This window comes from Pipra filicauda, unplaced genomic scaffold, assembly GCF_003945595.2.
Source record: "Pipra filicauda isolate LSUMZ 115617 unplaced genomic scaffold, ASM394559v2 scaffold164_size1636381_pilon, whole genome shotgun sequence".
Classification (NCBI taxonomy): domain Eukaryota; kingdom Metazoa; phylum Chordata; class Aves; order Passeriformes; family Pipridae; genus Pipra; species Pipra filicauda.
The window spans coordinates 1575352-1595823 of NW_024104151.1; the positions used below are offsets into that span (position 1 = coordinate 1575352).

Below are 20472 nucleotides of genomic sequence, written 5' to 3' on the forward strand. Positions count from 1 at the left end.
CTTCACTTTCTCTTGGAATCAACATCTTCCATATAAGGACAACTTTAGGCAGAGAAAGAGAACCTTGGACAGCACAAACTGTTAAGGAAATCATTATTCATTGTCTCTTCCAATCAGACAAAGAGTACATTAAATGAAACTAGCAAATGGCAGGTTGTTGTGGATTCCCAAAGCTAAATGAGTTCCAGAACTGACTAGGAAAAAAAAGAAAAAAAGGAATTCTGTGAGATACCACCTCTGGCTTAGCAGTTCCCAGAGCTACAACTATCTCAAGGCTGGCAGAAAAAAGACACTTGGGCAGCTACATGTGGGATTTGCACAGGAAAAAGGAGAAAGTAAGTTGTTGGAAGGGAAAACAGTGTTTTGCCAAGTGCTGCAGGGAAAAGGGGTTGGTGCACTCAGAATCACAAAATCACAGAATATGTGAGTTGGAAGGGACCCACAAGGATCATTGTGTCTAACTCCTGGCCCTGCACAGGATCATCCCCATGAGCCTAAGAGGATCACCAAAACACTCCTGGAGCTCTGGCAGCCTTGGTGCTGTGACCACTGCCCTGGGGAGCCTGTTCGGTGCCCAACCACCCTCTGGGGGAAGAACCGTTTCCTAATACCCAACCTAAACCTGCCCTGACACAACTTCAGGACATTCCCTCATGTCTTGTCCCTGGTCCCCACAGTGCCTGCTCCTCCTCTTCCCCTCCCAAGGAAGTTGTAACTGCAATGGGGTCTCCCCTCAGTCTCTTCCAGCTGAACAGACCAAGTGCCCTCGGCTGCTCCTCACACGGCTTCCTCTCAGAGCCTTCCCCATCTTCATGTCCCTCCTTTGGACACTTTATAATGGCTTCATATCTTCCCTATATTGCAGTGCCCCAAACTGCCCCAATATTCCAGGTGAGGCTCCTCAGTGCAGAGCAGAGCAGGACAATCCCCTCCCTGGCCCAGCCGGCGATGCTGGGCCTGATGCCCCCCGGACACAGTTGGCCCTCCTGGCTGCCAGGGCACTGCTGACTCATGGCCAACTGGCCACCGACAGGACCTCCAGGGACCTTTCCTGGCACTGCTTTCCAGCAGAAAGTTAAATGCATGTTGATGAAAAAAGAGGAAATTGTGTTTTTATGATTGGTGGGCTGGACTCGCTCATGGAAGTGGTTCATGTCACACGGACCCTCCTGCTGTGCCATGGCTACATCCCCCTAATGGAAGGCAGGTGACAGGAGAGATGGATGCCCTCCCTTGAGTCAGTCCCCGAGAGAGGCACATCACTCAGCTGCAGGATGACAAACTATATGCTCAAAGTGACAAATCATTTAATTAAAATTTACAAGTGGTTAAATACTGTGTGACCCAAATGGAGGCCGTGATCATGAATCAGTGTGGGAGGAGGAACTCAACTCTCAGTGAATCGACAGTTCACAGCTGCAGTACCTGCACACTCTCTGCATTCCTCATGTGTGGGGAGCCCATTGCTGGCTGCTGCAGAGGATAACTCAGAGAAGATCTCAATCAAGTTGAAAAGTAGTAACAATTTTACTTAGGCAGTGTTTGAACACTCTTGAGTTTCATGAATAGTTAATGTCACGTCAAGTATTCAAGAAAAATGCTCTTGTATCTTAAGAGCAAATAGCTCAGCTTTTGATGAGTTATGTTTTTTCCTTGAGTACACAGCCCGGTGGAAATTGCAATCATCCTTCATGAAAAGGCTCAGCAGATTTTACTATAGGAGAGGAAGGGTGGCCACTGCATTTACTAACTAATGTAGGAAATGTAAAACTGCCAGGTAACCCGCTCTTTTATTGATGCTGTTGAGCACATAATTTGCTGGTAGTTCTGTAAAAATGTGTGTTAAAGGGATTTCACGTGCCAGCGAGATGTGCATTGCTTTTACGTAGATGACTTACCCTGTGTCCTTCAGTGTAAGATGTACCCCATGAAAAAGGACAGGATTGAGCGTTATTGACAGACAAGACAGACCCAAGAGATAACACCAGCCTAGTCAGCCCACAGGATCACAGAATCAATCACAAAATCACTGAATCACAGGGTCACTGAGGTTGAAAAAGCCCTCCAGGATCATTGAGTCCAACCTGTGTCCAATCTCCATCTTGTCACCAAGCCCAGAGCACTAAATGCCACATCCAGTCGTTCCTTGGACACCTCCAGGGATGGGGACTCCACCACCTCCCTGGGCAGCCCATTCCAATGCTTGACCACCCTTTCCAGGAAGAAATTCTTCCTGCCATCCAACCTGAACCTTCCCTGGCACAGCTTGAGAGGTGTTATGATTCAAGGTGCCACTAAACCTTCTGAAATCAGTAAACAGTTAGACTTTGTTATTTATTTCATCCATCACCTTATTGTAATCAAACCACTATTGATGATTAATTCCTTGGCTCTTAACAAGGTTCAGCAGTGAACTTAGATGGATTATGGGGTTTTTAATATATCTATAAAACAAGAACAATATATACACTATGCAGAAATATGACCAAGAGAAACCTCTAAGAAATGCTTAAGAAAATCAACAGCAGAGCTGAATAAACCCCACATCTTAGAAATCATCTGACAACCAGTGGAAGATTTGTTTAAAGGTGTCAGCTCCTTCAGCAAAAAAGTTCTTTCCTCATACACAGTCACCAAAAACTGTGAGAAATCATGCCCTAACTTGCTTAACTCAACATCCTTTGTCAAGAGCAGAAGAATGATGTTGAAACCATCCAGTAACTGGAAAGTTCAGTGTAAAAAATTATCATTCACAATGCATATGACATTGCCTCAACGTAGCAGAACCAACAGAGTCCTTATGATATATGAGAACTATCAAAGGTTGCCACTGAACACAGAGATTTAATGTGCTGCTTAATTCTAGAGCTTATTTACAATGTCACACGTCACTTGGAGAAAAATTGTTCTGACAACCAATCATTTAAAATATAGGAAGAATGTTTAACAAAAGGTCAGAAGTACAAATATTTTACATATTAACAACTAATAAATTCATTTCCTTTAAAAGTTAGAAGGATCAGCAAATGTCTTCAAAGCCATTTGCAATATTTGTGCATGAGACCCAACCTCTAATTACCAGTGGAAGTTGTAAATAATTGTCAACTATGCAGATGAGCCAAAAATTCTCTCAAATTAAAGTAATTAGCTCCCAAGTCAAATTTTTCTGTCGCATTAAAATGCTTTTCCTTTTCTCCAATGTGACACTTACAAATGAGGGCCACATTGTCAGGGAAGCAGTTATTGTAGGTTGCCAAAATTAGGTGCGTGAGGACCTGAAAACACTTCACTTTCAAAACAACCTGTGGTTCTCAGCAACAGACTTTGTCACTCCGTAGTTTTGCTGCAGCATCAAACTTCTGAAGTGGGGAAATTTATCCAGCTTGGACCTTCTCAGTTGACTCAGAAATTTCTGTACCCCTTGGTATGGGACTATCTCTCATGGAGAGCCTCAGTCCTTGGCTCTTCTTGGTTCTCCTTCACTGAAGAACTTTTTCAGCCTCCCTGGTCTGGGTTACAGATGAGAACTGGGCTACACACCACAGCTCATGGATGGGGAATGGGAATAGGCAGCTCTTGCTTCTCCCAATGCTTTTTCTGGTACTTTTCTAGTCTTATTCTCAATGTCCTCTTAACCAAAGCTGTGTTTACCATGTCCAGTGGAAGATCATGACCCTTTCTCCTGTTTAATTTTGGACTTCTATGCAGAACCAGCATCAGGCTTGTTTTCTATTTCAAACTAATCAAGGTTGGGTTTGCTGATTGCTGCAGGTGATCACAAAATCAGGGCCAGAGGAGTATCATAGATATGTGGGTAGGAAGTGGTCCCAACCTTGAACAAATCACATCCAAAACCAGTCATGTGATCAGAAAACTGCACAGTAGCATGAAATAATGCATTATTTATTTGTGCTGAGCTTACAAGTTTCCTTTCAAATGATCCCTTCTAATTGTTATCCCCCTCTACCTCAACAGTTGTTGCTATTCCACATCTTCCAGACAAGACAAAAGGGTTTAGGCTCATAAACCAAAGCTGGATTTGTGGTTTCCTTTGCCCTGACTGTTCCAAAAGCAATGACTTGGAGGATTCTTACAGGGTGAGGGATTGGTTGAACCTTACTCTGGCATCTCATCCATTTAGGCTGGATATCAGGAAAAGATTATTCCTGCAGAGGGTGGTTGGGCACTGAACAGGCTCCCCAAGGCAGTGGTCACAGCACCAAGGCTGCCAGAGCTCAAGGAGCATTTGGACAATGCTCTCAGGGACAGGGTGGGATTGTTGGGGTGTCTGTGCAGCGCCAGGAGTTGGACTGGGTATTCTCTGTGGGCTCCTCCAACTCAGGATATTCTGTGGATCTCTGATATGCTGGTAAGACCTGTTGTAGGAAGCTCTGGTGTGTCTCTTAGGACATGGGAATGTGGTACTCATCACATTAACAAGCATATCTGCCTGCCAAGAACTTCTGCAAAATAAGCAAGAATCTTTTTACCTTTGACTAATGAAAACTGTATATTTACAACAAATTTAACACAGGTTTTCAAATCTAAATTAGTTTAAAGAAATTGAAAGCTTAAAACAGAAAACCTGTAAGCCACATCAACAAAAGAGTCCATATATGTGCTCCAGAACCAGTGTGTTCATCACTCTGCAGACACTCCAGAAGTCACCTTTCTGAAGCAAAGCTTTGGAAGATGATTGTGATGCTCATATTTAGTCACCATAGTGCAGCCCCAGGGTGAGGCAGCCTAACTGCCTGCTAGGCTGAGATTTCCCATGAATAATAGCAATTAGGTTTGATATCAGTTATAAAGCATCATTTTAAAGAAATGGAGGTTTCAGTTGCTACATCATTTAGAAAAGTCTCTAAAATTGATTTCAGGGTTCATTCTAAAGAAAGAGTTTCTTTCCTCCTCCTGACAAATTTTTAGTTTTTCCAGACATAAACTCAGAAAAAAAGTGGGTTTCTCACCAAATCTGGGGCAAGAAAAACAGTTTGAGAGTTGTACATTTCTCTTGTGGATTACAGCTTAAAATATCTGAAAATTAATAGTTCAAATTCTGTATCTATTCAGAACTTGTCTCTGAGTCCGTATTTCTCAGAACTAGGACACCTTTATACTGACATCTTGGGAAATATCACAGAATCCCAGACTGGCTTTGGTTGGGAAGGACCTTAAAGCCCATCCAGTTCTACCCCTGCCATGGGAAGGGACACCTTCCACTATCCTAAGTTGCTCCAAGCCCCATCCAACCTGGCCTTGGACACTTCCAGGGATGGGGCAGCCAGAGCTTCTCTGGGCAACCTGTGCCTTATTGAAGTGAATTATTTCTTTTCTGGCCAAAACATTTCCCTTAGCCACTAAGTTCAGTTTGAATTTTCCTCTGTCCCCTGGAATTCATGCAGCTCCTTCCCACTGTGGCACATCCAGCTTTGAGGTTCTTCATTAAATCCCAGCTCAGGGACAGTCCTTGTGTTGTTGGTCGGTGGCAGAGGACTTGGGGAGATGACGTGGGGCTGTGGGTGACCAGGTGCAGGCTGTGTCTGCTCTGGAGAACTGTGTTCAGGCTGCTCAGAGCCAGGGATTCCAGGCCCCGCTTGGCTGATTTCTCCTGTCTCCTTTGGTTAAACTGGATCAGGTGGTGATCCAGTTAAACACAGGTTCATCCCAGGACTGAGACTGGTATCTTCTCTGTCTGTTAAAAGTCATCCCATTCCTCCAAAGCTGGTTCACATCCATCACTCTGAAGTTCCTAAAAGATGTTTCGTTTTCCCAACATAACTGAGCATCTCAACCACACAAAGAAATGGAACATGACTTGAGTAAAAAGGATGATATGTAAAGCCAGATTTTATTCTGTTCCCTCACAGTACTTTTCCTCATAAATACTTCTCTGGATTATGAAATATTCCTTGCAGCAGGAACCAAGTCCATCAAGGCTGTACTATTTCATCCTGTTAAACATCGAGACACCTCATGTTCAGTACCTGCTTCATTTATCCCATCAGTGCATTAGAAGGATTCTTTTTCTTTGCAGTATTTCATGGAAGGGGTTTTTATTTTATATGATCAAGTTTATCTCTGTCTAAATGAAATTCTATTAAAGATACACCATAGAGTAGTGTGTAAGGGTTTAAAATTGGGTTTGTTTTGGGGCTGTGACTAATGTCCTACAGTGTGGGAATGATTGGAGTGAGGCGACTCTTTCTGAGCAACCCGAGAGCTCTGAGTCTGTGGTACTCAGAGACATTTCATAGAATCCCAGACTGGGTTGGGTTGGAATGAGCCTTAAAGTCCATCCCATCCCACCCCCTGCCATGGGCAGGGACACCTTCCACTATCCCAGGTTGCTCCAAGCCCCCTCCAACCTGTCCTTGGACACTTCCAGGGATGGGGCAGCCACAGCTTCTCTTGGCAACCTGTGAGGGCCTCCCCACCCTCACAGCCAACAATTCTTTCCCAATATTCCGTCTATCCCTGCCCTCTGCAATAGGAAGTCATTCCTCCTTGTCGTGTCACTCCATCCCTTGTCCCACGTCCCTCTCCAGCTCTTTTGGAGCCCATTAGGCACTGGAAGGGGCTCTGAGGTCTCCCCAGATGCTTCTCTTCTCCATCACTGAGCAGGTACAACAGCAAGGCCATACAGTCAGAAGGACCAGGACCCACAGGGAGTTTTAGGTACCACTGAGTGAATAATTCCCCATAAATGGGAACTTCTCTTTAGGCAGCTATACATTAAAATTCAAAATGTGAGTTCAGAAACAAATCACAGTTGGGTAATAAAGTTACACTAATTCCTCTTCATTGCGAAAACAGTGGCAATATAAAGTGCTTTTTGGAATGTATTCCAGTGCAGCAGCAGCAGATTTGTAACAACTCAAGGGTGTACTACACTGAACAGAAAATGGGAATAACTCCTGTAGGTCTCTTAACTATGGGATCACTAATAATTCCATGCTGAACTCCTTGAAAAAGCACACATTGATGCTGAGAACCACAGCAATTACTTTGCCATGTGAACAGAAAATGTCCGAAGTCAAGGTTTGTGAGTTGTCACATATTGTGCCTCATTATAAACTATCCCATGTGCCTCCTTTTTTTCCAGTATCTTAAATACTCTTCAACAAGCGCATCCCTTTAATTAGAATGAAAAGGTTATATTGCCCTCTTTCAGTTGTTACCCAAATTTTGCCAATCAGTCTGTAACTTTACATATCATCACATTATCATGATTTTTTAAAGTATAAATTAGATGCAAAATATACTCACCATTTATAAGTTTTATTTACTCAACCATTTGTAAGTTTGAAAAATTAGACATGTTTGCTTCTCTAAAATAACACACCTATTTTTTTTTTCAATTAAATGTTTGGCTCTGAACAATAACAACCAGATTTAAACCTGGGTTTGTATGAGAAAAGTCAAATTTATGTGGAAAGTAAATGAGTCTTTGGAAGCTGGCAGGAAGGAGGAATGAACTTTTGGGGGGAAAATTCCCTACAATTTCAGGGTTCCATTTATTAGCACAGTTTTTGAAAGTAAGGGAGAGGTTGCTGAGGATTGGTTGTCCCAGGCAGATCTCAAGGCAGTGAAATGTGTGAAAAGGAAACAGGAGACAGCAAAAATCCAACAGGTGACCTGACCCAATGTCCCCTTGGCACCACCACCCCCCTTGGAGTGGGGCTGCTCCTTGCTGCTGCCCTCCAGTGCTCTTCCCAGCCCCAGGATCATGTTTCCAAAGTGTTGTCTAGATCTGGAACTGCTCCCCTCTCCATCCCGAGCGTGGGATGGTCTCCTTGGAACAGGGAGAATTCCGACTGCAAGAAACATATTGCTGATGACTCAGCCCAGGGGGGTCAGAGGTGCTTCGTATCCATCTGTAGATATTAAGGTGCCCCCACTCAGTATTTTGAGAGGTTGCTGACTTTGGAAGTGCTTTGTTCCAGAGAGTTGTTTTAGAACAGGAATTAAGACACTTAAACTCTTTTCCCTGTAGTTCGCGGCACCATCAGTTCCGGCTCCGCTGTCTCTCCAAGCCTAAGGAAACACAGCTGTTTAATGTTCATTAAGTAGGTCCAGTTGGAACAACTGCAGGATATGTCTGGCAGGTCCCATCACACCCAGAACCCAGAAAAATGATCTGACTTTATAATTTCCATTGCTGGGTGTATTTTTAGCTGGTTTTCAATGAGTTTGTTGCTGTTTACAATATTTAACTGTAGTTATTTCTCGGTAGATGGAATGGGAAGGGTGACTCCAACTATTGTGGAAGGCAGGGAGGGAAACGTGTGTCTCCTGCTGCCTCCTCACCCAAGTATTTCCACAGCCAGGGAACCCCAATTCCCAGGCAAAGATCCCCACAATTAGGAGATTACAGACCTGGTGGCTATGGTTACCATGTTTTGATTGCTTGACTTTCATTTTCATCCTGTAAATACCTTATTTTTTGTTTTAACTCAGTCAAAATCAGTATCAAGAACCAGTTTTAAATTAGATACAGGGCATGTCCCAAGTGGAGTCTTCATGAGAAATGCTTCTGTCTTATTTTCTATGTATACACAGAGCTACGCACACGCATACACTGGGATAATATTTCACTTTAAAACATTGCTGGTGGCACATCTCAAGTGTTTAAAGTACTTAGCTTTAATATTTTAGCACAACAAATAGTAGATTTTTGCTTCTGCAGTTCTAGCAATAATTTTTTATTCTCTGTTTTCCTATGTCAAGAGTCAGAAAATGCCATTTTATTCCTTTAAATTAGAAATACGGACAAATCAGCATCTCATTTTACAGTTCCTGCCCGTGAGAGCAGCCCTGTGTGGACACCAAAGATCAGGGCCTGACAATACCCTTCTCTTATCATTAACATCCTTCTCCTGGGGACTCTTCTTAGAAATCTTCCTGCCAGCACTCACATCTCAGAAAAGGATAAAGCCACTCTGTTAAGAACCTGGCACTTCTCAGTTTTATCCTCTCCAGCTCTGGCTTATCCACCGGGTAGAGTTGCTCTTGGACAACTTCTGCAGTATTTCCTGTGTCCTTTCTCAAGGATTTTCAGATGGATTTGTCTCAGGAGTGATGAGCTCTTCTGGATGGAAAATATACCAAAGTAAGATTCTACCCAAAATTACATCCACGCAACTCAGGGAATGGCTGCCCAGGCATTACCTGAGCCAAATTTGGCTGTTCCCTGGGCTGAAATATTTGATGTAGCTCATGCTGTGGCTCATGTCCAGTGTGCTGAGCATCCTCATCCAACGGTTCCTTATACTCAGAGAGAAAGTTTTCCGGTGCCCCATGAGCCATCACAGACATGTTTCACTTTTTGGGAAGTGCTGGTTTCCTCACTTAACTTTCTTTGCTGGGATACAGAAACAATTTGACTGTAGATTCCTTATAAAATAATCTCTGACAAACCTATAGATTTATTTCAAATATACGATCACTGTGCATTTCACACATGCTCTGGGGAAGTTGGCCTGGGCAGTGCTGCACACTCCTCTCACATTAAAAAGAATGTCAGGGATTCACAGAATCACAGAATTGTTCAGTTTGGAAAAGCCCTCTGAGATCGAGTCCAACCATTCCCCCAGCACTGCCAAGGCCACCACTGACCCATGTTTTTCAATCCCTCCAGGGATGGGGACTCCACCACTGCCCTGGGCAGCTGTGCCAGGGCTGGACGGCCCTTTCCAGGAAGAAATTCTTCTTGATGTACAACCTGAGCCTTCCCTGGCGCAACTTGAGGCCATTTCCTCTCATCCTGTCTCTTGTTCCCTGGGAGCAGAGCCCAACCCTGACCTGGCTCCACCCTCCTGTCAGGGAGTTGCAGGGAGCAAGAAGGTCCCCCTGAGCTTCCTTTTTTCCAGGCTGAGGCCCCTCCCAGCTCCCTCAGCCACTCCTGGTGCTCCAGACCCTTCCCCAGCTCTGTTCCCTTCTCTGGACACATTCCAGCCCCTCAATGTCTTTCTTGTCCTTAGCAGCCCAAATCTGACCCCAGGATTCAAGGTGCAACCTCAACAGGGGTAATTTTTAAAAAAAAAAACATGCCAGTAACAGAGGAACATGAGACTGGAGAGGACCTTCTCATTCTCCACATCCACCTCTCAGCCACTACAGCCATGGTCCAACTGCATTTCAACATTACTAAAATCCTCAGCATTTTCCAGTGTTATTATCATGGTCAAAGCCCTGTTTAATCATAGCCTCCATCTGGCACACACTTCAAAAGGGCCTCCTCCTTTGGATTTATCTCTTTAACTTCACTGGTGAATTTTCCATCACAGTGAATTTCCTGTCTCTCAGCCTGGAGGATGATTGCATTTGCATAAGACTAAACAAATCGGTGTCTTCACGGAGTCATTTTTAGACAAGACTTTAAGGTTTTGTTCTCCCAAGGTCAAGCTTTCTCCAACCCTCCCTGGCCTCTGAGGCACAGGGGGATGTTTCTCATCTTGACAAGCTCCCCTTTGGTCAGAGCCCTCTGGAGCCTGTTCTGGAGCTCTCCAGGCTGATTATCTCCTCTATCACCCATTCCCTTCCAATAGATCTTTTAGAGGCTGTCGACCTTCTCCTGCACAGCCATAAATCCTCAACTAACTTCAAGTGTAACAATATGTAGAGATGTTATCCCAGGACTCGGCTGAGCCTTCTGAGGCCCATTATCTCACAATCTTTTCTTTTAAAAGAACATTTTTTGACAGCCCAGTCGTTTTCATCTTTTTTTCTTCCTGCTTTGACCTTGAGTTAGTTTATTCCTTCCTTTGCTGGATATTTTAAATGTTGCATGAAAAAATCCAATTTATTAAGGCTTTCCTATAGTAAATGATTAACCTGAATATAGTTAAATGAAATGCTTATTAACATCTCCCTGCATAATCCATTTAACAGAATTAGTCTTGCTTATTCAGACAACCTAAAGGGGTCTGTGCTTTTGTCTACACGGCATCAGCATTAAAGCTTATAATTATTTCTGGTTAATGCAGCCCTTGGTGTTAGGAAATGCTGGTTTGTGTGTTCCAGCACAGCACTTCTCCTAATCTCTTGTATTAATTAGAGATACTGATATAATATTACTTTGTTCCTTTCTATTCAGCACCAGGAGAGATGTCTGAATATAATCCTATCTGTGCTAAGGGTGTCTTAAATATTTTCACAATGGCTGGCTGGTATAAAACATTAGGATTATGTAGAATAATCACTAAATTAGAAGAAAAGAGAGCTTGATAAGAGCACGTGGGCATCCTAGATGTGCACCTGGGACTTTGGGGTCAGTCGTGGGATTTTTCCTTCCAAAGGGCTGACCCACCATGTAAATGATGAGATGGTATTTCAGGTCCCTTCCAACCCAAACCAGCTTGTGAATCCATCATCTCTTCCCAGCTCTTCAGTGGTGCTGCTCTGTGTGTGGCTCAGCTGGATGTTACTCCCTCACCCACAGGGATGCAGCTGCTCGGGCTCTAAGGAACATTTAACGACTTATCCATTAGCAGGAAAGGAAATTATTGTCCCTCCATGACTGAAGCTGACATTTTAAACTTATTGCATCTTCTAAATCCTGGGTCATTTTATATTTCAGACATCAGACTTTTTATCGAGCTCATTTTAATCTTCTTCTAGGTGGAAATTCACTGTCTTTTAAGGTGTTTTAAAGTATCACTACCGGGGCTCTGAACTGAATTTGCTCATCACCAGCTCATAAAATCACAGAATCACTGAGATTGGAAAAACCCTTCCAGACCATCGAGTCCAACCATTCCCCAGCACTGCCAAGGCCACCACTGACCCATGTCCCCAAGTGCCACATCCACATGGCTTTTCAATCCCTCCAGGGATGGGTACTCCACCACTGCCCTGGGGAGCTGTGCCAGGGCTGGACAGCCCTTTCCAGGAAGAAATTCCTCCTGATGTACAACCTGAACCTTCCCTGGCATAGCTTGAGGCTGTTTCCTCTCTCCCTGTCCCTTGTTCCCTGGGAGCAGAGCCTGAACCCCCCCCCGGCTCCACCCTCCTGTCAGGGAGTTGCAGAGAGCAAGAAGGTCCCCCTGAGCCTCCTTTTCTCCAGGTTGAGCTCCCTCAGCCACTCGTGGTGCTCCAGACCCTTCACAAGGGTTAGCACAAGGGGAACCAGACCGTTTGACCTTGGTTTCTATTAAGAGTCACCAAGGTGGTGTTCTAGAGGAGAATCCTTAACTCTCTGAAGGCCAACCACTTTTCCTTCCCCTCTTCATGCACCAAAAGCTTCACAGGCTGTAAAATCAGTTATAAATGTCATGCTCTATTGTAATGGTGGTGACAGGGATTATGTAAAAGCCCAGGATAGCTGTGGATGTAATCACAGACTCAAATAATTCCAGCTTTATTTAATGCCTGATCACACATACCTGCACCATTATCTTCCTCCATGAATATTAAGACTGTGACTCTGTGTGTGTGTGTGTGAAACAATGACAGGGGAAGATTTCAAAGGGGGGGGAAAGCAGATGTTTTATGCTATTTTCAAATGTTTAAACCTTTTCATTTATTCCTAAACTAAGGGCTTAGTCTGACACAGCACCATGAAAATTAACAATCCAAGAACAAAGTTCCCTTGCATAGCATTGCACAGCAAATGCTCATGGAAGCAAGGACTGCTTATTACTTACCAAAATAATTACTCCTTGTAGATAAAGGACTGAGCAGACCATACTAAGAACCTTTAAATTTGTAAATTGTAAAACCTTCTTTACTTTTTCAAGTTTGTGAAACACCACAAAAAAATCTATAGGATTTTATTAAGTTAGGAACAGGAAAGTATTCAGGGAGCCACAGGAAAAGTAATTCAATACTCTGAGGTGGAAAAAGACTGCAGAAGCTTATTAATTTTAAAGACCTTTTAAGAGCCAAGCACAATATTTTAAGCTGTATGTCATGCAGTAGGCTTACTGTGACATCATAATTGATAATTAAACTTCTCCAGATTTGCTTCTCCTTCAGGTTTCTCTCCCATCAAATTCCCCTGGTTAGGCAGCTCTGGGAACCATAACTCTTCTCTATTATCTGCCCAAGTCAGTGTATTTTTCCCTCATTAACTCACCTTGTACCTTTGTGCTGAAACAATCCAGGTATGATTTAATAAGCCTTAGAAAGACAGTGCCGGTTCATATGCAGGAAATCAGATTTACATAATTTTCCGCTGGCTTTTATAGCCACCATAGTTCAAATTATCTTTAAGTTGAGGAAACTCTTTGAATACCGTAAAATGAAACAGCACCTGTGCTTTGCTCCAGCAGCCTCGCCTGGGTCTGGTAATAAATTAAAGGTTGATTTGTCACACTGACTTCGCCCAGAAAGCCCCTTTTTAATGAGAGGAGGAGAGTGCCCTGTCCCACAGTTAGTCACGGTTATCAGTCGCTAAACTAAGCTGCAAAATCAAGTTTAATCTTGTTTTGGTTTGGTTTTATTACCTGAACCTTTCTGTGTGGGGGGAAGCCAAATAGATTTTGGTTGTATCACATACTCTTCACCAAATAAAATGTTATACATTAACAACAGATCTCATAGCACTGGGTTCTGTACAGATGGAAAAGGAGTTTTTCTGTTCCAGTGTTTGGACTGATCAAGACTTGGAATTCAGGATTATATTTTTCTTGTATTTTCCCTCTCTTTGCATGCAGTTAGTGTGTATTTACTCAGGAATTTGAGGAAGACTTCATGGTAAACAAATAAATACAATTTCTTCAAAGAGGCCAGAAATACATGGGAATGTCTTTGGCTGAGCAAAATTGTCAAACTTTGGCTTTTAGACTTAGGCAGTAAATGAGTTGCTTTCCAACAGAATTAAATCTAGTCCCCTCTTATTGCTTTCACTGTAGATCTTAATGCTCAGTAACTTAGAAACAGATCAGTTATTCAGATGGTTAAAAATGAAACGTTCATCTGACACTAAGTACTCCCAAGTTTTAAATGCTTGCCTTAAAAACAATTTATCCTCTTTAAACAAACAGGAATATTCCCTGAGCAGGGTGACAGGAGGGTTGGGCTGCTTTTCCAGTGTTTTCTCTGGTTTTCAGGAGAATGCTTCTGTTGCCCTAAGTATTATCTTAGAAGAATTAATGAAAACTAAGAATTTGGTGGGAATTTTCACTGAACCCCTTTTCCTTCTCTCTGCAGCTCCCAGTACAGCCCAGTACGGGATCACCGGTGACGCCGAAGTCCTCTTCTCCTGCTGGTACCTTGTGTTGACACTGTCCTCCCTCAGTAGCATATTCTACCTGAAGAACATCATTCTGCACTAAATGTAAAGACCATAAAAGGCTTTTAAGGATTCCCTGAGAGTGCTGATGACTGGCTCCAATCTGGTAGAGTTTGTTAAAAGCAGCGTGGGATATAATCAGCCGTGCTTACATGGGGATGATCGCCTTCTGTAGAATTGCTCATTATGTAAATACTTTAATTCCCCTCCTTTTTTTTTGATTAGCTGCATTACCTTGTGAAGCAGTACACATTGTCCTTTTTTAAGACGTGAGAACTCTGAAATTACTTTTAGAGGATATTAATTGTGATTTCATGTTTGTAATCGACAAGTTTTCAAAAGCATTCAGTCATGGTCTGCTGAGTTGCAGACTGTAGTTTACAAAAGAAAAAAGGATATTGCAGTAAAAATGTGCTTCTTTAAGGCTGCAATACAAACATTCAGTTCCCTTCTCAACCACCGTTCTCTCCACATTTACACAGAAGCATTTGTTCTTTTTTGAGTAAAAAAAAAAAATCAAATAATATTGCCTTCAAAGTACTTCTTCAAAATATTACACATATCTAGATTTTCTTCTAGCATGATATTCAGGTTTCAAGAATGAGCCTTGTATTATAACTGCATTGTGCAGTACTGCTTTTGTTCTCTACCCTTTTTCCTGCAAATTCAGCATGGTTGTGCCTTCATAAAACACGACTTTCCTCTTCCTCTCCAACAAATCTGGAATGTGTTTTGGGAAATGCTAAAGCATCCTTTTGAGCATAAGAAATCTCTAGCTGAGGATGAAGGTGCTACAGGCTACAAGGAAAACCTCCTCTGCCATCTCCAGGGGGTCCAGAAGCTGCTCCAGACACAGGGTTTAGGTCAAGGGTAGCACCAAGTCCTTTTTGTTTTTATCTCCACCACAACTAACCAGTAGGTGATCTCTGTAAAAATTAATTTTCCCATTACAAAACAGAACACAAATTATTTTGAGGCATCTTTTGAATGTAGGAAGGTTTCCTGTACTCATCCTAAATCCAAATTCCTACATGACTGTAAATGGCAGAAGCTGAATCGTCCCCTTTTGTATTACTGGCAAAACTGATGGGAATTGGTATTTTTCTTGCACTTAATTTTGTACTGGTTTGGCTAATTTAGCAATGATAAAGGATGCTTTTAAATATTAGATATCTGAAAATACATGAAGTATCAAGCAGAATTTTATATATATACATATATCTATTAAAAGGAAGTTGCTCCAGTAATGGTACTGAAGTGCATGTTGCCGTCCACGGTAGGATCATCCTTCCAGGCAGGACTTGTGCTCACACTGTGCAGGTCCCTCCCCCAGCAGGGCAGTCCCCCCACACCATTTCCTAGTCCTGCAACCCATGAGGATCAAGTTTCAAAACAGTGTATAATGTTGCTTTTATTTTTTAAACCCCCTGGACAGTGTTAATGTGAAATGTGCTCACAGTTTACACCTGATTTCAAACTGCCATCTGTGGGACTTGCTGGGGCATGACTGTGGCCAACAGTCCTTGAATCTCAGATCCCCTGGTGACCCCAAGAGATCTTGACTTGCTCTCAAACAACTGTTGATGACACAAATAACAAAACCATTATCCCAGAATCCCAGGCTGATTTGGGTTGGGAGGGACCTTAAAGCTCATTCAGTCCCACCCCCTACCATGAGCAGGGACACCTTCCACTAGACCAGGTTGCTCTAAGCCCTGTCCAACCTGGCCTTGGACACTTTCAGGGGTGGGGCAGCCCCCACTTTTCACCATGATCATTCCCATGTTCTGTGTATGAGCTCCAGTAGCTGACACAAACATTACATTAATTCTCCTCACAGCAGGTTTTGGCAGAGAGCAGCACCAGCTGAGTCCTGAGTGTACTCAGCAGTCCCAAACTCAGCACAGATACCCCATTTTTCTGACAAGGAGGACTCTGAGTTTTGCTACACTCAATATCTCCTGTCCCAATGTGCAGCCAGAATATGCAGTGAGTTTGTTGTAGTTGCTGATAAAGGGCATAAACAGAGGTATGTTGACTCCAAAGAGATGTCCCAGGTCACTTTGCATGTTCAGTGACAGACCAAACTGTGTCTCATTATTTGCAGCCATGTGCTAAGCAGTTACTATTTTCAGAAATGTGGCATTTTTTAAAACCTGGAATAACATGACAAAATCCATTCTGTAAGGAAAGGGTAAAAATTCAGCTCAAATTATATTGTACACAACCCTGATATTCTGATCTATCTTGTATTGCAGCTTTAAAGTGCTCTATTTTAGAATCCATTCACTAGAAACAGTGGTGCTGCAGGAAGAATTGTGGCAGTACAGTTTGATGAAGGAAAAAACAAGGATAGGGATAACCCAACCCATACGCCTCATCTCGTGTGGAATTGAGAGGTGGTTCTATGCTGTGGCTGGATCAAATCCTGCATTTTGGTGATATATTGCATTCCAGGGATCCCTGATATCTGGAACCTGATCTTTCCAGCAACAGAACAGAATGAACAGCAGATTTATTAAATATGGAAAGATAATATGTAGTTAAGTGTTGACTGTTTGCATTCGGACCAGGTAGAGCCATTGGATGACAGGTACAAGATTTTTAGTCCTATGTTTGAATTTTCATTTTGGGGGGACATAATTATTGTCAAGTCCAAAAAGAAGAAAAAAAAAAATCCAGCCAAATTCCCAAATATCTCTAAGTGCCAATGGCATTCCTTAGGTGACACAAGGATTGCTGTCTGTGGGAGCTGTGTGCTCAGCAGTGACCTGGGGGTGGGTGAGGCCACTAGGATGGTTGTCCTCGGGGTCTGTAGAGTTTGGTCTCCTGAAGGTGCTCTGAGACTCTGCAACCCCAATTTTGGCAGGATTGGAGTTGGAGGCAGAGTGGATCAAATAAAGACACCTGGTTCTTGGTGAATCCATGCTGTGCAGTGACCTGGTGATTGTACAGGCTGGGACTTACCGGGGTGTTCTCCAAAAATGGGCCATGCTGGAAATTGAACACAACATTTCACATTTTAGGAACTGTAGAATGAGAGAATGGATTGAAAGGGGCCTTAAAGCCCATCTCATTCCAACCCTGTAATTTGTGGGGTGCACTTTAGCCAACTGTTTGGGTGTATGTTCTTCAAAGTTCTGACCCATAATGTTCATATCTGTCGGGGAAATCTTATTATATTTATTACCACCTTTCAAATGCAAAAAATAAATGGCTTAGCTGAACATTTATATCAAGGTTGTTGTCCACATGGGAACCCCCGAAGTCTGGAAGTTCCTCCTTGTGCAGTAACACAGGGCTGCCACCCCCATGGCTCCGGGGCCACACGGAGCAGTGGCGCTGCTGGTCGGGAATATGATCCTAATACTCAATGAAAGGATGTCTCACAACTTCTGCAACAAATGCAGTTTGTTTCTCAAGGGTTTAGAACTTGGCAGGATCTGTCAGAGCTAGACAGCTTTTTTTAAACTGTTCAATAGATTTTTTTTTTTCGAATCATTGCTGTTTTTAAGACACAGGAGTGTTAAAACCCATCATAGTGACAGCTGCTTTTTTGCACATTTTCTGAGCAAGTGTTCTAGATAGACAATGGCAAATGTTCTGCTACCAAAACCTCCACCGAGTCCACAGAACTGTGTTATGAAGAATGTGTATACCAAAATATGTATTTACATGGATAAACAATATGCCTTAAAGACTAAATATGCATTTACTTCTAAGGCTGGATAAAACTTATGCCCAGTCTGGAGGTAAATAATCCATATTTCACAGCTGCCATGGAAGGCTTTGTTTCTTTGGAGAAAAAAGGGGGGAGAAAAAGCATTTCTTTTAAAAGACTCTTAAATAATTTTAAAATTCTTGCGTAAACTGATATACGTGAGAAAGTTTAGAAAAGTATGGAGTTTAGCCTGACACTTCAGCACTGGCAATGCAGGGCTTGCCGTGGGGGCTGTAGTGCCACTCAAAACCTGGCACGACCCATTTGATGTCCCCTTGTACACTCAACTCTCTCAAATGACCCTGAGCTGGGGCAGAGTGAGGGGCCTGGGTGGCCCCCCATCCCACAGCACTGCGGGAATGGGGCCACCTCCCCACCCCATGCTACTACTGGCAACACAAAATCCTTTAAAACAAGAAAATCTTACAAAAAAATAGAATTTAAGAAAAACAGGAATTAAAAATTCTCCACTCAGCCTTAATATTGAGAGCAGAGAAATCAGTATTGGTGTGGGAGGAAAGAATTTGCTTTGAATTTGACCAGCCATGAGCATGGCCATGGCAGGGGCAGGCCTGTATTTGGGTTGGGTTTGGTCCTAATTTGTGTTCCTCTGTTGAGCTTTGAGGGCAAGGGAGGGGATTTATTCTGTAATCAGCAAAGTCTATAATCTAACTGGAAACAACCAGGCCAAGGCACTGGCACAGGGTCTGAGAATGGTTTGGGAGGGATTCTCAGTAAATCCTGCTCCAAGAGTTCTGTCTGAGCAAGGGAGGGGAGGTTTTACAGGGGCACCTTCAGCGCTGAGCACATACCTGTTTGTTCCTATACCCTTATGCCTAATTCATGAAGAGCTCCAAGGTTCCTTTTTATTAGATAATTCTCATGTTAAAAAATGCAGAGATCAGCACATTTGCCACTTCTTATAAGCTTAGTTTTCAGTCATTCATATTTTAGGGCATATTAAGCTCCCCCATCACTGGGTAGGATGAAAATCTGCATTGCAGGATGGGGTGGGGGAGTGAGGGGGGTGATTCCCACCCGCTCTGGCTGCTCTGCCTTTGTCTGGGAAGGAGCTCAGTGAGGCTGTGGGGTCTCTGAGGGGGGCCAACAAGGGGTACACATCAGTCTGCAGCCACTCTGCAGCCATTGCACAGTTGCTCCACTCCTGACTGCCAGAGTTATCCCTGAAGTTTTAAGTCAGTTTATGCCTAGAGCCATCCCAGTGATGGGAGAAATGCAGGAGGGACCTTCTCCTTGGCTCCCTCCCTGCACAGCGCTGGGTTCTCCCACACAGTGAACTTTGAACCACCCACAAGCAGCAATGAAAACCAGCACAGTTAACAGGGATTTCCTTGCAGTGCCTCAGTGCCTCAGCCCCAGGCAGTGGGAGGCAGGTACACCTTGGCCCCCAGTAGCAGAATAAATTACACTTCTGCAGCAGCCAGAATTTAAGGACAGGGAGGAGGGGACAGCACATTGCTGCTCCAGCCCCAACAGCCACAGGACTTTCCCCTCTTATCAGTCAAATATTAGAGTCCTCATTATTCCTACCCTCTTCCTATGCTGCCAGATAACAAACTGCCTGTAATGATGATGAATATTCTCCTCAGTATCTAGAGGGGGAAATCTGTTCTCTCCTAATGCTCATTCATCCCTCTCTTTATTATTTTTCAGCCCAAACCAAAACACAATTCACACATTACACACCACGATTTATGTGCAATAACATCAGTTTTCCCACTTCTCAGTCCCATTAGAGTCAGAAGCACATCACTCCCATTAACCTCCACGACAGCGACTTAAATGTGAACCACGAGTGAGAATAACCCTCCAAGATGAGCTGGAACAGCAGCAGCCTTGATTTCTGGTGGGTGGCTGAGGATGAGATGGCAGGGCCAGGCTTCCCTCCCTCCATTCTGTATATATGCATCCAGATTTTTTATATGAAACAGACTTCCCTCTCCTTCAGGGTGGTTAATTCTGGCTGGGAGGTGCAGTCGTTCAGATGTGTTTGATATTTTGGATGTGTCAGTCCAGGTGGAGTCGTGGCACAGGCGGGAGAGCGAAAGGCAGTGGGAGCTGCAGGACAGGCTGGCTGTGCCACTTGAGCCTAATGAGACAGTTCCTGGCAGGAATTTGGGCTCGATAGAAACTGTGGGAGGCAGCTCAGTTCATTAGGCTGTGAAAGCTTTAAAACCTTCAAGAAACTGGTTCTCCTCTCCCATTTAAGTGAATTGCTAAAAGCGCTGAGTTGCTCTTCCATAGAACTTCGAATTCACTGTTTCCTTCATTATCCTTGACCTTTTTACATGTATTACCATAAGGAAAAACCAAGTTAACTTTGGAGGAAACTACTGCAAATTCACCCCCCCCCCAACCTTTTCAAAACAGAGAGCCTGGGGGGCTGGACCAGGGGAGCAATGGATCTAATTTGCCACTATATTCTGTATAAAGAGGATTTAATGTCTGCTTGCTAAAAATTACAGATCATAAGTCCCTGTGACTCATTTCTAAA

The 20472-nt window shown here is 43.4% G+C and overlaps 1 protein-coding gene across 1 annotated transcript in view; it reads left to right on the top strand.

Annotated features, from left to right (window-relative positions):
* The window catches only part of LOC113998038 (neuronal growth regulator 1), a gene marked incomplete at its 5' end in the record, with an annotated part of 92309 nt that extends 74840 nt beyond the window's left edge, over positions 1-17469 (top strand). The window contains one exon of the mRNA XM_027740363.2: positions 14155-17469. Within this exon, the coding sequence (XP_027596164.1) occupies positions 14155-14279 (125 nt within the window). The remainder of the gene's footprint in view (positions 1-14154) is intronic.
* Positions 17470-20472: the final 3003 nt, after the last annotated feature.